The sequence below is a fragment of the Lepisosteus platostomus genome, chromosome 5 (genome assembly GCF_059453375.1).
Source record: "Lepisosteus platostomus isolate fLepPlt1 chromosome 5, fLepPlt1.hap1, whole genome shotgun sequence".
Lineage (NCBI taxonomy): Eukaryota > Metazoa > Chordata > Actinopteri > Semionotiformes > Lepisosteidae > Lepisosteus > Lepisosteus platostomus.
In genome coordinates this window covers 2,826,057-2,842,879 of record NC_142615.1, presented here as the reverse complement: position 1 = coordinate 2,842,879, position 16,823 = coordinate 2,826,057, and the positions used below count along the sequence as shown (strand labels likewise).

The 16,823-nt window shown below is 50.6% G+C and overlaps 2 protein-coding genes and 1 gene segment (V, D, J or C); all 3 read left to right on the top strand.

Annotated features, from left to right (window-relative positions):
• LOC148662474 (uncharacterized) overlaps window positions 1-16,823 on the top strand; it is a 59,848-nt gene that overhangs the window by 15,563 nt on the left and 27,462 nt on the right. The gene's annotated exons all lie outside the window — the stretch shown is intronic.
• LOC148662477 (Ig heavy chain V region 36-65-like) lies at window positions 763-7,238 on the top strand. The segment is given in 3 exon segments: window positions 763-1,841; window positions 2,409-2,771; window positions 3,957-7,238. Coding segments are annotated over 3 exon segments (573 nt in total).
• On the top strand, window positions 12,065-16,299 carry LOC148662476 (uncharacterized). Of its 4 annotated transcripts, none has more exons than XM_088632098.1 (5): window positions 12,067-12,423; window positions 13,055-13,417; window positions 14,094-14,219; window positions 14,391-14,452; window positions 15,410-16,299. In XM_088632098.1, exons 2-5 carry the CDS (start codon window positions 13,063-13,065, stop codon window positions 15,797-15,799), a joined length of 933 nt encoding a protein of 310 aa, XP_088488224.1. In that variant the 5' UTR covers window positions 12,067-12,423; window positions 13,055-13,062; the 3' UTR covers window positions 15,800-16,299. The 4 variants fall into 4 exon arrangements, with proteins under 4 accessions (XP_088488221.1, XP_088488224.1, XP_088488222.1 ...); XM_088632096.1 differs by having other exon boundaries at window positions 12,070-12,613; XM_088632095.1 differs by having other exon boundaries at window positions 12,065-12,613; window positions 14,094-14,452.

The following is a 16,823-nucleotide window of genomic DNA, read 5'->3' as shown; positions in this document are numbered from 1 at the left end:
CACAGTCGGGGGCCGCTCTGGAGCACAAATCGTCTCTTTGTAGGCAATGTGTTGGCGTTGGCCCAGCTGAGGAGTAATTTAACATCGGCGGGGGAAATCCTTCCATTGTCACGTTTTGAGATCAGGATTTGCAATCGGAGTTTTAGATCCGAGATCACACTGGCTCGTGGTAGTGCTGCAGCATGGAAAGAGCACCAGAAGTCTCATTATATTCAGAAGCTTGATGAACAAATGATAAGCTCGTTGTCTTAGAAAACATGTGGTGCTGGTGTAGGGCTGTTGCCAGTTCTCACCAGACTGGAGTCTGTCCTGTATCTCGGATGTGATCGAGCATGAACTCGCCCGTCAGCTGAACTGTAGATCTTCTCAGTGCACAGTTTGCAGTGAATGTGCTTATAGACCATGTGACACTCGCACAGGTCTGTGGATGTTTCATCAGACCACGTCTTTATGTAACTTTGCATAAAAACAATTGTGCATTAATTAGTAGGTATATTTTATTAGTAGGTGGATAAGTGATAAAAGCTCAAAATCATATTCTCAGTCGTTAAAATGCATCGTTTAGCAGAAGAGTTGTACATGATGACAAGACGTTATCATTCGCTTAAGGCCATCTTGATGCATTACACACAAACGCCCACTAGAGGGAAGTGTTTAACACAGAACAATCATTAACTTCTCTATTAACAACCACTGTAGGTCCTAAAATGTGTAAATTGATCGGTTTAAGTAATTGTCCAGATGGAAAGATAAACCGTTCACAAACTTTACTAGTTTAAACAGTTAAGACAGGAGCAGTACGTAGAGAATTGCTAAAGTATTACCCATATTCATAAGAGGCGACAAAACCATCCCAAATAATTCTAGACCATTGTGTTTGTCTTCTATTTATTTCAGTCTGAAGGGAGCGTCCTACACTGACAGGCTGGAGGAACTGAGTCTCTTTAGTCTGAAGGGAGTGTCCCACACTGACATGCTGGAGGAACTGAGTCTCTTTAGTCTGAAGGAAGTGTCCCACACTGAAAGGCCGGAGGAACTGAGTCTCTTCAGTCTGAAGAGAGTGCCCCACACTGACAGGCTGGAGGAACTGAGTCTCTTTAGTCTGAAGGAAGTGTCCCACACTGACAGGCCGGAGGAACTGAGTCTCTTCAGTCTGAAGAGAGTGTCCCACACTGACAGGCCAGAGGAACTGAGTCTCTTCAGTCTTAAGGGATGTCCCACACTGACAGGCTGAGGGAACTGAGTCTCTTTAGTCCTGAACAGAGAAGACTATTAGGTAACCTGATAAGTTTCAAAGGCATTCATGACAAAGTCAACCCAGAGGAAATAGGTGGAACAGAAGCGCATTTAAAACAGAGAACGTGAGGTACTTCTGTACACAGAGGGTGGTGGGGGTGGGGAACAAGCTGCCCAGCCCTGTGGTTGAAGCCGATACCCTGGCTTCTCTCCAGACACAGCTGGGTGAGCTCCTGGGATCAATTAACGACCAGATGGCCCGAATGACCTCCTCTCATTTATAAACTTTTTTATGTTATTGTGTATAATTACTGCTTCATATACCGGTAAACAGTCTGTACGGACTCCTCATAATTGCGATCTACACAGAAAACGCCCTTCTCTATGTCAAGATCACGACGACAGTGACACCTTCGTCAGTGTCCTGTAGGTCGACTATCAGAGGAACTGCAATAGTTCATTCGTTGTTAGACGTGTAATAGTTGGGCCTCCGACCAATGAGAATCCGGGTAAAGTTCAAAATAGGCTGAGAACTACAGGTCTTCTTTACAACAGCAGCGCAGAGGATGACATGGACGCAGCGCGGACCCTGCTCCTCTTCCTCTGTGAGTGACATGGTGGTGTTACCGGCTGAATCGCCAATATGTGGGAATTCTTTGACTTCGATAAAAACTAAACGCTCGGCGGACTTCGTACTGATCATGCTTATTGATAAATACAATTATTTAGAACTGGGGCACTTCTCAGTTAAGCGCGTTCTCCGAATATCAGATCGATTGCTGATATATTGATATCAATTACGTAAGTTAATAATATGCTGTAGGTCCAATAGCCTCAGTTTGCAGTAGTAGTGTAGTAATGTAGTGTCTTTTTACATGATAGTTTTTAGTTTGATTGATGCCGCCTGTGCCTGTTGCTCACGATGATCTTTATTATTTTTGAAAACTTGAGGTTGAAATCAATCATTTCTGTCTCTTCTTCTGTGGGGTTTTTCCGAATGACCGGTGTTGCACCCGCCAGCAGAAAGCGATTGAAATGAGCGACATTAGCGCGTCTTCCTTACGAAGTGGTCTCGCCAGTGTGATTACAGTTTTATTATCTGTGTCTTGCGCAAAGGCGGTGGCAGGTTCTGGCCAGCTTCTGAAAGGACTGACGTGAGTTTCGTGTCTCAGGTGTCTTCCTGGCGGGGGGACTGTTCGCTGGCTCGGCCGGGGTCGTGGAGCTGCGGGTCCGAGCCGGAGACACGGTCACCCTGCCCTGTGACATCAGGCACCAGACGTCGACACTCTGGATGATACAGCGGCCCCTGGAGGTGCCGCTCATCGCCGCCGTCGGTCAGATCAGCGTCTCCCAGATCATCGAGGAGGTGGAAGAGGGGTACCGGTCTCGCCTCTCCCTCGTCCTCGAACCCTCGACCCTCTCCGTCAGCCTGACGCTCGCCAACCTGACGGAGTCCGACCGGGCGCTGTACTACTGCGCCGGCAGAGTCTTCGGGCGGCTGCGCTTCGGAAACGGGACGGAGCTCGTCTTCCCCGGTGAGCCCCAGCCACCGCCCGACACCCCGATAACCCCTCACACACACTAACACGCGAGCAGTTCCAGTCTGTGCACCCGCTCCCCTACACAGCACAGACACCCTGGGGTCCCACTCCTTCACTGTTCAACACTGCAGTCTTGTTCGGTACCGGTTCCGGTGTTGCCATGTTCGTACCCGACCCTCCTTCCCCGTGTCTCTCGGTGCCTCATCGTTTCCCTATATAATTAACTGCGGACACAGGTACAAATTTGCCAAATGTTTCTGTTCCAAGCATACGGTCGTTTGCATTTCCTTTTTCAGAAACTCATGACCTATATCACAGAAAATGAACAGTGTCTGAGCTGTTACTTCAGATAGGCTGTCCAGCAGCAGTGAAGATGTGTTGAATTAGCCTCTCACCTGCTCTATCTGTGGTCCTGTAGAGGAACCAGACCGGACAGTGGTCAGTCCCAGTCCCAGTCCCAGTCCCAGTCCCAGTCCCAGTCCCAGCTTGACGTGCTGGACTCTTCTGCCCTCTGTGAGTGTGGTCTGTGCCATCGTGTCCTCCGTCTGCGTTTTCTCCTGCGTTTCCCTTAGAAGAGGTAAGACTGTCCACACGGCTGTGTTTTATTATGAAAAGCGAAATCGAAATATTCTGCTTTTAGTTAGGAAAACATCAACAGACACAGAAATCTGTGAATAACTGAGATGGTCTAACATTTTGCATGTGTCTTGTTATTGTTTCACAAAGGTTTCGATGATATTGATCATGTATAATCACATGACTGTGTTTTTAATGGGACAAGAGACGGATTAGAAAAAGTCTGATTCCGATTCTATAGGGAATAGATTATCGTGTGCTGGGGCGTCTTATTTCTAACGCTGAAAACTCTCTCTCTCCGTTTCTCCCCGTGGTATTATTTAGATGTAAATAAAGAAATCGTAAAAACATGAAACGGATTCAGCCAGTATCACGGAACGGGATTCTCAGTTTGTTCATCAAGGTCCTTGTGTCTGATGGACATAAGATCTCATTTATCCCAGATTGCGTCTGTCCCGGTCCTAAGAAACACTCATTTTAAAACGCTTAAACGTCACCCGAGCCCTGCGCCATAATTGCTCGACCGCCTAGCGCTGACAAGACTGTGTGTGTGTTCAGACTCGTCCTCACCAGCAGCTGTGCTGCGTGTCTGTGTGTTTGCAGGAAGTGGAGGAGGAGGAGAAGGCAGGACCGCAGCTCGCCACTACAGAGATCAGCAGACAAAACACGGAGCACAAGAAGGGAGGTGGCCACAACACAATGAATTTGATACTAAAGTGAGAGTGAAATACTGTATCTCCTCAGAAGTATTTAGCATGGATGAAAAAAGACGTTGGTGATTACTGTCAGCTTCTAAAATCATAAATGCATAGGTTATGTTTTTGTATTAGCTTTCTTCATATCTCGGTTTTCTGGATCTTCAGTTATGTTTAAGGCACAGTTCAGGGATTTCTGTATTTCTAAAAAGATATGCCTTCTGCTCAGTGTAACCTGCAGTTATTACAATACTGTAAGACCCTTGGGCTGTAGGAAACAACCACTCTGGCACTAAAACAGGGTAAAACAGGGTAAAAGTTTGCTGTTCCTACTGGTTTTCTCAAGTTCCTTTATTTCCAGATATTTTGTAGAAAAATGTCAAGAACAGCCCAAAACACTTTCTAAAACTGATCCCCTTCACACACTCATACCTATATTCTTGTGAGCTGTAGTGTGTCTGTAATTCATATCCAGATATTTCAGCGTTGCGTCTGTCTTGTAACGCTCTTGTGATCATAAACTTGATCACGCAAAATACAAAAGGTAAGCAGAGGCATTTGCACTCAGGAACAGAGGGGCATTGAGTGGTTTTGAAAAGCTGCAGAAGTTGTGATCTGCCTCTCTTCGTATCAGGGTTGAACCTTCAATTCAAAACCGCTTCAAAATCTGCAGAAAACTTTTATTTTTTATGAAGGATACTGCTTGAAAACTAGCTGAATGAAATGACACTGCTCTTACACAACACTGCTGTGAAGTTGTGTGGTCTTGGTGTGCTCTTGTCCAGTTCTCAGTTTCCTGTATTTGCACTTATTTTGTTGAAAAATATCACAAGTGATCCTGGAACTTCTGACTCTTTTTCTTCTTGTGAGCTGAAGTGTCTCTTTATTTCACGTCCAGACGTTTCTGCTTGGCCGCTACCGTGTGAACCCCTCACGTGTAAAAACACAGACACAATCACAGCATGGGAAGTCACACACATTCCTTACTGTGGCTAAAACCTGCTCATCCTTCTGTCCTGCTGATAACCGGCTGACTAACCCCACAGAGGAGACAGAGTCTGGCGTAAGAGTTTCACTAACAGTCAAAACTAGAAAGCAGCCGAACAACACTGGATATTAGATTTGTTCGTTCCTCGTGTTTGATGCAAACGAGCCCTTGACTGTGCCCCAGCGAGCACATCAAGGGCTCAGTGCAGCCTGTGTGCACCAGCCAGCAGAACTGACCGCAGCCTGATCTCACCCTCGCACAAGAGCTTCAGAGCGGTGTTCAGCACGACGACCGCAGATGTTTCCATGAGCTCAACCGCTCTCTATATTTACTCTCTCAGGCCTGTGATAGTCACACTGGGCAGGTTCGCACTGACAGTTTCCTGTCTTGTTTCTGTTGCTGTGTCTCTGCTGGCCTGTGTGCTGGTTTACTCTTCAGCCTCCCTGAAATGAATCATCAGGCAGAATTCAGGTCAGAAAAGCCCCCCCCCCAAAAAAAAACATGTGAGGATGAGATAGACAAGTGTGTAAAAAATGGATACCACACAGGCCTCTGTATCTGTTTCCAAGACCCTCAGACTGTTTCTCAGACATCGGACGCTTTTGATTCTGCGCAGGAGAGCTGCACCTGTTAGACAAGTGGTGCCTTCCTGGACAGAGGACCCAACACAGGTCACAAACGAGAGGCAGCTATAGGGCACATACAGAAGAGAGTATTAAAGTATTGGCTACACCTACAAAACAGCGACCAACTCCAATCACAACAAAGCCCTGCTGAGCCAAGAGCTGAGCCCAAAACAGAGCCCCCTGAGCCAGCTGGTCCTGAGGCTCACTGACCTGAGCCACACCGACACCAGCCAGCCTCAGGACAGCACTGCTAGAGCACCACAACCCAGACTCAAGCACATCACAGCACAATACACAACACACAACCAGCCTCAGGACAGCACTGTGAGAGCACCACAACTCAGACTCAACCACATCACAGCACGGATCAAACAGCAATATCTCACACACTGGGACACACACACACAAACACAACATCATTTGGAATGCTACAGAACCCTAAACAGACAATACACACTAGCCGAATATCTAACCAAGCTAAATAACAGCAAAGAGAAACAGACCCTGACGAAGTACAGGCTCAGTGACCACAGCCTGGACAGAGACACTGGACACAGGCAGACCTGGCTGTCCAGAAAGGATAGGCTCAGTGACCACAGCCTGGACACACACACTGGACACAGGCAGACCTGACTGTCCAGAGAGGACAGGCTGTGCTCCCACTGCCAGCGGGGAGAAATAGAGACAGAGGTGCACTTCCTACTGCACTGTGACAGATACTCTGGGATTAGAGAAACATTCTTCCCGAAATTCAGAAATCTAATCCCAGAGTTCCCACACCTACCAGAATCCCAACGGGTCCCAATCCTACTGGGAGAGGGAGGAGGGAACTCAGCTGAACTGGCAGCCCAGTGTGTGATCTCCTGTCCCAGCCTGAGGAACAGACAGTGAGCCTGTCTCTCAATAATAATAATACAGTGAGTGATCTCCTGTCCCAGCCTGAGGAACAGTGAGCCTGTCTCTCAATAATAATAATACAGTGTGTGATCTCCTGTCCCAGCCTGAGGAACAGACAGTGAGTCTGTCTCTCAATAATAATAATACAGTGTGTGATCTCCTGTCCCAGCCTGAGGAACAGTGAGCCTGTCTCTCAATAATAATAATACAGTGTGTGATCTCCTGTCCCAGCCTGAGGAACAGACAGTGAGCCCGTCTCTCAATAATAATAATACAGTGTGTGATCTCCTGTCCCAGCCTGAGGAACAGACAGTGAGCCTGTCTCTCAATAATAATAATACAGTGTGTGATCTCCTGTCCCAGCCTGAGGAACAGACAGTGAGCCTGTCTCTCAATAATAATAATACAGTGTGTGATCTCCTGTCCCAGCCTGAGGAACAGACAGTGAGCCTGTCTCTCAATAATAATAATACAGTGTGTGATCTCCTGTCCCAGCCTGAGGAACAGTGAATCTGTCTCTCAATAATGCTCCATAAATCTATATGTAAATATTTTAGAATTGTGTCTTTATTGTAAATGTCTGTAGATTTTTGTTTTATGTAAATTGTATTTGTTTTACTTTGGCAACATTGGTTGTACTCATCGGTCATGCCAATAAAGCACCTCGAATTGAACTGAATTGAATTGAATACAGGGCACAGCTGGCCTGATGGGTAGTTAGTAGTTAATCCATCCAAGTGTCAGCCAGAGATGAGAAAATCACAGTTTGAAGATTCTCATTCTTAAAAGAAATAAGGGTATCGGCTTCAACAACATCACCAGGCAGCTTGTTCCCCACCCCCAACCCCCTCTGTGTACAGAAGAGCCTCCTGTCCTGACTGGAGGAGCTCGGTATCGGCTTCAACCACAGGGCTGGGCAGCTTGTTCCCCACCCCCACCCCCCTCTGTGTACAGAAGAGCCTCCTGTTCCCAGTTCTAAATGCCCTTCAATGTAGATTTCCCTTGTCTCCTCTGGCTCATGTTTCTCTATTCATTCTACCAGAGATTCAGTTTCTTCGGCCCGTCAGTGTGTTTTCTGGAGCTTAAGGGAAGCATCTGGTTGTTCTTGCCTGGGCTGATGCCAGAGCAGCGATATCTTTTCTACGCAGAAGGATATGCATTAGATGTATGGATAAAAAGGGGAGATGAAAAATATAGATCTGTGCAACATTTTCTTTATAACGGGGGGACCATAACTGCACGTAGTATTTCACTGTGTAAAGAAACGACTCCTAGGCCCCAGTTTTAAAGATTCTTCTCCAGAATGACCCTTGTGAGGTGGAGAGGAGCTGCAGAATTATTTGGATCACCTTTGCCGATACCCATTTAGTATAGTATAAGTACATAAGAAGAATTAATCTTTTCAGTAAACATCTACGTTGTTCACCTGCCTGTTAGGACTAACACCACACACACACACAGCGGTTCATCCGGACCGGGTCGGCCTGACGAGATTCAGGCCCAGAGCCGGTGGTCACTGCCTCCCCCTGCTGGCCGGACGTGGTAGCGCCGCTTCACCGCACTGAAGAAACCGAGAACGGAAGGAGAATTTCCAAGCCGTCTGGAGCGCCTGAACTCACAAGCGTCGTGCAGCCTCTCTGCGTGCGAACAAGAGCTCACGAGATTCACCTCCTTTCAGCGTGCGAGGGGGCCCGACTGATGAATCAACCAGTTGGCCAGCGGCCACATCACCCTGCAGCTCCCCACTGGCAGCCCCACTGGAGCCCAGCAGGGGGAGCCTGGCCAGTACCTGGAGGGGAGACTCCTGGGAGAGGTGTGAGTGGGGCCAGCAGGGGGCGCTCTCACCCTGCGGTCTGTGTGGGTCCTGATGCCCCAGTATAGTGACGGGGACACTGGACTGTAAACAGGCGCCGTCCTTCGGATGAGACTTCAAACCGAGGTCCTGACTCTCTGTGCTCATTAACAATCCCGGGGTGTCTCTGGAGAAGAGTAGGGGTGTTACCCCAGTGTCCTGGCCTGATTCCCCCCCTGGTCTTGACCCATCATGGCCTCCTAATAATCCCCCCTCTCTGAACTGGCTCCATCCCTCTGCTCTCCTCCCCACTGAGAGCTGTTGTGTGCTGAGCGGACTGGAGCATCATCCAGGTGGGGCTGCACACTGGGGGGGCTGGAGGGGATCCCCCTGACCTGGGAAGAGCTCTGAGGGGAGAGTCCAGAAAAGCGCTATAGAAGTGTAAGCAATTATTTTTATTGTATATCGGCGTCGCTAGTCACCTCCTACGACATAGTGATATTAAAAACAGAACAACAGCGCCACCTGCTGGATTCCTAGTGTACTGCTACACCCGAACCGCCGAATAGGTCTTCCCTGTGGTTCTTGAATCCAAGTCAGAGCACAGGCGCCGCACATGAGCTACTGGTCCCCTGCAGCGTGAGCCGTCCTGAAGCCTCTTCTGCAGTTTTCATTCCACACCTCAATATGAGGGCTCTGTCTTTTTTTTTTAAAGGAACACATCTCACAACCAGAGGAATAAAGGGTCCTTCCATTTTTTTTCTTCAATTACAGGAAAGCGGAGAAGAGCTGAAATATTCGGAAATCCAGCTCCCATCTGGATCACGGAACGGCCACTGTCTGTTGCTTTGTGACACCTGACGGACACCCCAGTTTCCCAGTGATGATCCCCAGAACCCGCTCCGCCCAGGAGGCGAGCTGAAGCGAGTTCAGCTCAGCAGACAAGAACAGCAGACTCAGAGGACGATCTAACAATTCACGTTTTATTGTGTTTCTTTAGTGCAAGTGTAGCGCTACAGCTCAGAAAATGACTCTTGACAAGTGTAAATGTATCTTTGTACCCTGCAGCGATTCCTCCAAAGAGAAATGTTGGCCATTTTCAGAGTCTTTATAGCTTAACTGCGGGAACTGTTTTTCCTTATTCTCACCGTGGGATTAAAATGTACTTGTTCCTTTAGAAACGAAACATTCCAGTATCTACTATAAGAAAATCCAAAGACTGCAAAAAGAATCAACAACAAGAGAAACTACGACTCAACGCAAAGTGATATCGTACAAAAATGCCTACACTCAGCAAGTAAATGAGGTAGGAGAAACAAATTTTTGGCACAAGAATCTTAAATGCTAGACCATAAAATAATTATTCCTTAGAATGTCCGGACTGTTAAAAGACAAAAAAAAAAGGACACTGATTATACATTCACACATAAAAAACGTTTAAGTGCATAACTGAAAAACTGAATGCCAACAGGAAATTTCTTAAAGTAACACGTTCCTTTCTGTGCTAATTCTGAGACACAGGCAGTGTCCATCAGTACTGTCCAACCCTACCTCAAACAAAACCGTCTCATTCAAGTCCAAAGGGGAGTTAAAATGAATGTGCCCCCCCTCCCACCTCCTCCGAAAGCGTCACTCCAGGGAAGCGTCGTTAATACTGAGAAGAGGAGGAACGTCTTTACACAGAGGGTGGTGGGAGTGTGGAACAAGCTACCAGCTTCTCTCCAGAGCTGGAGAAGACCCTCAGATCAATTCACTACCCTCTACCAAATAAGTCAGAATTATTTGGACTAAATGGCTCCTCGTTTGTAAGTAGAGATGAACAAAATCGCAAACATTAAAATCATGACATGACTGTTTCGTGGAAGAACAGACCTACTGCTCAATGAAGACATTAATAAATAATTAAAAGGTAACTGCTGTAGCTATCTATAACTGTTCTTAAATACCTTCACACTTCATTTCAAATACATGCTATTTTAAACATTTACCAAATGTTCCATTAAATAAATACGGATATGACTTCTTGTTAAACATCTCAGGTGCTGACAAAAACAAACTAAAAAAACTTCACCGCGGTACCGGAGAGAAAATCGCTTTACCTTTTCTTTAATGGGGGTCCCGTTCAACCGCTGCGCAAGACGGGGAAGCAAGCTCAAGATTTTTTTTAATGAAAAAAAACACTACAATTAACTAAAACCTCCCCCAATTCTTGGACGGAAAACGTGTGAAGTGATGTGAAGTGATATCAAGATATCAAGATATCAAGCTGCGCCTCTTGTCAACACTGAGTCTGCAGACGTCCTCTTCCGGAACAGGCAACTGACCAATGAGCTTCGAGCAGCTGGTCAGGTGACGCAGAGAGGAGGGGGCAGAGGATTCTGGGGAATGTAGTCCGACATTCTAGGGAATGTAGGTTGTGCTCTCGCGATGTCCCTAGGATCTAATGTGAGAAACAAGACCACGCTGAGTCAATTGGGGGTGATCTGACCAAATACATTTGCAGGCCACTGAGCAGAAACGTATTATGTTGGGGTTGTTATTCACATCGATCTCATGGTCACCACCAGAGCTCCTTGAGTGTAAACCAAAAGCAACTATTGCTGTCCCAGTACATTTAAAGGGAAGGCACGGTATTTGTCGTTATACTTACACAGGTGCATAGGATAGTGAAAAGAGACAATAGACAGGAACACAATAACAAAAACAGTGTAATAACGTAACAGGGTAATACAAACTGTGCAAATACGCCAGCAGAGAAAAGTGTACAAACAGGACAGAAACAGTGCAAAAATAATTCGGGAAACAGTGCAAAAAGAGTACGGTGATTAATAAATAGGACAGTTTTAAGTACAGTTTCGGTTTGCGTTAAGTTGTCATGTATGTAGTGGTGTTGGATTAGGAAGAAGTGAGGAGAGATCACAGTGTGATGGGAGGGAGTGGGGGACACACAAGTCATGACTGGGGCGAGTGGGGAGTGAATGCGCTCTCTCGTCTGTGATCTCTTTGATGTGATCCCCTATACGCAAATCGCAGTTTAGTGACTTTTGTCAGGAATCGGGAATCTTTTCCAGTTACAAAAAAGACGGAGGAGACGGAATCTGGATTATTTTGTGCAGTAACTGCAGTAACTGCGCGATCTGCACGGATCTCCTACTGTACCTCGTTGCTGATGTGAAACAGGTGATCTCTCACAGCCGTCAAGTTGTGGACCGTGACACACACACACCTAGCGGCCACGAGGAACAAGCAGACTCGAGGTGTCGACACTGGTTCGCACGCGTCCCGCCCCACGCGTGTCCAAGAGCGGAAACGACCCGGTCTTTCCTGTGCCGGCTGAGCCTGAACGCCTCAAACACGTTTCCTCAAGGTGATCTTCTAAAGAAAAAGAGCGTCTCTGTATTTTTATATTTCCATTGTATGTCTCGCCTTTTGATTCTGTACATTTCTAACAGAATGTAAATAAAAAAGGAATTCAACTTTCACAGAGGGAGCAGTGATAGACCATTCACGTTTGTGGATAAAATATTTAGCCACAACAATGAACAGATTAATGATACAAACACGTCCTTTATCCCAATCAGATCTCACAAATTCACCCACAGTCACAGAAACGCGCCAGGTCCTTGTCATGCATCGCGTTGTGTGTGTGTGTGATGTCCCCAGCCTGTGTAAGGATGTATCTTGTGTATCTGTGTGTGATGCACAAAGACACAGTTGTGGACTTCCTGTGACCAGAGACACAGGCCAGCAGCCCGCCCCCGCTATACCTGTGTGAAGTCCTTGCTGTGGTTTTGAACTCAGCTCGCTGAAGTTCCGGTGGGGGGAGATCAGGTCTGACTCGTGTGAAGATCCACCCCAAGAGCTCCCGCACGCTGCGTACTCCAGCCCCGTTTGAGCCGCTGGGATCTGGTTTTATTGAGCTTTTCTGCGAATGCACGACCCCCACCACCCCATCACCACCACCAAAGGGCGTCGGAGCAGTTCGGGGGTCCGGACGGCGCAGCTCCCTGGTTGCAACAGCTCTGTCCCGTCGAAGGCCGGCGTCCGGACTCAACTGCGCGACCCGCCAACGGTGGAAAAAAACGCCCTTTCATTGGGGGGGAGGGGGCTATTCAGGCGGCTGGGACGGCCAGCCAGAGGAAACGAGACGTCGTCGTCTCTGGTGGTCTGAAGCCCAGCCACCGCCCCGGACTAACTGCCCCTGGACCGGGAGGAGATGGACGCGCCGGCGGCGGCGAGAATCGCGCTGGTCTTCCTCACCCGTGAGTAGGCGAGCGTCTCCGTCAACTGCGCCTCTTCGGGGTTCATGCACGGCCGATCCGGACCGGACCGGACCGACGTGCGGCGCTCAAGCCGCTTGGCGGGCCGCGCTGGGGCCGAGGGCGCTGCTTTGGATTCGCTGTGCGGCGGAAGCGATTCTGATGAGCAAAATCGTGTTTTATTTCTGTTCTCTTCTTGATAAGCGGGGCATCCTCGCTCCTGAAACAGCAACGGGGCGTGAAACGTGTTTCCCTCTTAGTTCTGGGTACCAGTCCGAACCGGTACTTCATAAGGCCAGCAGTCTGAAATAAACCGCACCGATGAGCTTCGGTCCTCTGTAACTGTCCTGTTAGCGAGCGGTGTACCCGGCCGGATCTGAAATCAGCCCGCCAGCCCCGTCCTGCCGGTGTCTGAAAAGGACTGACGCGAGTTTCCTGTCTCAGATGTCTGCATGACGCGGGGGCTCGGGGCCGAACCGGCCGCGGTCGTGGAGCTGCGGGTCCGAGCCGGAGACACGGTCACCCTGCCCTGCGGCATCAGGCACCTGAAGGAGACGCTGTGGATGATACAGCGGCCCCTGGAGGTGCCGCTCATCGCCGCCGTCGCCCAGGTCAGCGTCTCCCAGGTCAACAAGGAGGTGGAAGAGGGGTACCGGTCTCGCCTCTCCCTCGTCCTCGAACCCTCGACCCTCTCCGTCAGCCTGACGCTCGCCAACCTGACGGAGTCCGACCGGGCGCTGTACTACTGCGCCGACAGAGCCGGCGGGCGGCTGAGCTTCGGAAACGGGACGGAGCTCGTCTTCCCCGGTGAGCCCCAGCCACCGCCCCTCAGCGCGGATCGCTCTGTCCTCAGCTCTCTGATCCGTTTTGCGGGCAAGAATACAATCGTTCATCTGCCGTCAGCCCTCCGGGAGAGCAGCACGTTGTGCTGAGGTCGGGTTTATGCAGTAGATTTACAGTTCCCCCCTAATTTCAACGACCAACCCCACCTTTTCTTTACCGTGCGGTGTCCTGGGCTCCTGTCAGCGTGAGATACACAGAAGGACATTTAAAACTGAGAACTGGAGGCTCTACTGTACACAGAGGGGGGCGGGGGTGGGGAACAAGCTGCCCAGTCCTGTGGTTGAAGCCGATACCCCGGCTTCTCTCCAGACACAGCTGGGTGAGCTCCTCCAGTCAGGACAGGAGGCTCTTCTGTACACAGAGGGGGGTGGGGGTGGGGAACAAGCTGCCCAGCCCTGTGGTTGAAGACGATACCCTGGCTTCTCTCCAGACACAGCTGGGTGAGCTCCTCCAGTCAGGACAGGAGGCTCTTCTGTACACAGAGGGGGGCGGGGGTGGGGAACAAGCTGCCCAGCCCTGTGGTTGAAGCCAATACTCTGGCACAATGGGGTTTCATTAGAGAGGTTCCCAGTCTGGGGCTCGGTGAGGTGACCCAGACACGGTCCCGGTCCCCTGAGGGCTGTTTCCTTGTCTGTGGCAGGAGGAGGCCCGGAGCGTTCCCCACCCGTTCACCTCCAGCTGTCCTGCCTGCTCGTCCTGCTGTCGGCTCTGCCTCTGAGCGCCCTGGTGTCCTCCTGCTGCGCCTACTGCCTGTTCGCGAGAGACGGTATGGCCGCTCGGCCCTGCTGGACAGGACCGTGTCCAGCTCCGTGCACTGTGAATCACGACGGGACCTCTCGCACCAGGAACAGGGATCCTACCTGTGAGAGCTGGTGTTCGCTCTGCCAGCTGCTGTGTCCTGGTCTTCCTAACCTCCTGCTGCAACGTCTCCCTACAGCTCCGGAGCTGTGTGTCGCCTGTCGGAAGAGATCGAGGGCAAGACGTCAGCCCAGCATTCGGGTAATTCAGACGTTACACTTTTTAGATCACAAGACGGCAGCAGAACGAATCGCAAAATCTAAAGGGCAGCCGTGCTGGGGCTCTGGGTTCAATGATGGACCTGGGGTGCTGTCTGTGTGGAGTCTGCATGTTCCCTTCATGTTGGTGTGGGTGTCCTCCAGGAGCTCCAGTTTCCTCCCACAGTCCAGAGACAGGCTGGAGGGCTCATGGTAGGAAAACTGGCTCTAGAGTGTGTGTGTGCCCTGTGATGGACTGCTGTCCTGTCCAGGGTGTGTGAGTGTCTGTGTGTGTCCTGTGATGGACTGCTGTCCTGTCCAGGGTGTGTGAGTGTGTGTGTGTCCTGTGATGGACTGCTGTCCTGTCCAGGGTGTGTGAGTGTGTGTGTGTGTCCTGTGATGGTCTGGTGTCCTGTCCAGGGTGTGTGAGTGTGTGTGTGTGTCCTGTGATGGACTGCTGTCCTGTCCAGGGTGTGTGAGTGAGTGTGTGTGTGTGTCCTGTGATGGACTGCTGTCCTGTCCAGGGTGTGTGAGTGTGTGTGTGTCCTGTGATGGACTGCTGTCCTGTCCAGGGTGTGTGAGTGTGTGTGTGTGTCCTGTGATGGACCGGTGTCCTGTCCAGGGTGTGTGAGTGTGTGTGTGTCCTGTGATGGACTGGTGTCCTGTCCAGGTTGTGTGAGTGTGTGTGTCCTGTGATGGACTGCTGTCCTGTCCAGGGTGTGTGAGTGTGTGTGTCCTGTGATGGACTGGTGTCCTGTCCAGGGTGTGTGAGTGTGTGTGTCCTGTGATGGACTGCTGTCCTGTCCAGGGTGTGTGAGTGTGTGTGTCCTGTGATGGACTGCTGTCCTGTCCAGGGTGTGTGAACATGACACCAGCAGGGGGAGCTCAGGACAGGCTGCAGAGGGGCTGAGCTGATCTGGCCTCTCACTCCTGGTTTCCCTGTGGTCTCGCCCCCCTGCAGGCGGCGACAGGCGATCAGACGCAGTACGAAAACGTCGAGGAGACCGTTCCCCCGGCCGCCCCCAGGAACAGAGACGTCCGCAGGAAACGGGGCTGCAGTCCGGCCGGAAACGAAGAGAGAGCGCTCCTCGTGCTCCAGTATCCCACCCGACCCGAAGCCACAGGGATCGGCTCCGCGGACCGCAGGCCCAGAGCTCCCTCTGTCCCCCGTGTGCCTCAGCCCTGTGTCTGTTTCGACTGGAGACAGCGTGTACGAGCCACGCGTGTGAGCCGAAATAAACACAGGCCGTGCCCAGCTGCGTGTGCCCACCTTGTTCCCCGCAGAAACGCCAGCCCGGCCCTCTCCTCCCCCTCGGGAAGCCAGGCCGGGGGAGGCCCCACGCCGCTGTGACCGCGCGCAGTGGACACAGCCGACACCAGAGACACCGGGGGGCTCCTCGGCTGGGGGTCTGCGATGAAAGAGCTGCGATTCGTCCTGCTGGGCGCGAATCAGGCCGGAGGCTCTGAGCGAGTTCTGGAAACGCAGGGCGAAGAGGCAGGGGGGAGACGGGGGGGCTCGGCCCGCAGAGGGGACAGAGAGTCTGTGTGGGCTGGCAGGAAGGGGCGGGGGGCTGCGCTGGCGTAGGTGTGTGTGGGCCAACAGGAAGTAGAGTAAGACAGCGACACAGCACTGGCCTCAGCCCTGAGCAGGTCGCTGGGCCGCAGGGGCAGGGAGGGTGGAGCTCGTTCTCGGAGGTCCAGACAGAACGTCCCAGCCCGAGGCCTGACAGGACAGGACAGGAAGTGTGTGTGTGTGTGTGTGGAGACAGGAGACCCCCGCTTGACTTTAGGGTCATGCCGCCCTCTAGTGGGCTGGAACAGAAATTGCTACTCTGAGAGAATATATAGATATTAGAATATATATATAGAAATAAAAACAAAATGGCAGGATCTTTCAGGACATTTTAAAGACCACATCTGTGAGGCTACAGATCAGCATCTTTACACACAGTAAGAGCCGAGACAGAAGGGAGTGTAGATGTTAAGTCAACAAAACAATCGCTTAACAGGACTTCTTTACTCTAAAACTGACTGTAATGATCACTGAGAGAGGCGAAGGATCAGAGCTGAGGCCTGGAGTCAGTGTCTTCGCCCAGTAGGAGCCGAGACAGGTCCAAGTGGAGATGATGTGAAGATCTGACCAGCGTCTCCACTTCCCAGCCTGAGCTGGCAGGAACCCAGACTGGTCCTGGGCTGGAGAGTCACTACCAGCAGGGTATTTACTCAGCGTGATCTCCCCCTGACAGCCTGACCTGCCCCTCTCCCTGGAGCCTGAGGTCACTCTGAGCCGACAGCTGGACTGTACCTGAACATTCAGAAACTGGGACAGGACCTTCCCAGAGGACTTCATGGATACTAGGAGCCAATCAGAGACA

Bases quoted from the DNA above. Each gene is read 5' to 3' on its own strand.
- LOC148662476 (XM_088632095.1), top strand. From the start codon at position 12,568: ATGGACGCGCCGGCGGCGGCGAGAATCGCGCTGGTCTTCCTCACCC. The intron at 13,418-14,093 runs GTGAGCCCCAGC...TGTCTGTGGCAG, and splicing joins GACGGAGCTCGTCTTCCCCG to GAGGAGGCCCGGAGCGTTCC. The intron at 14,453-15,409 runs GTAATTCAGACG...GCCCCCCTGCAG, and splicing joins GACGTCAGCCCAGCATTCGG to GCGGCGACAGGCGATCAGAC.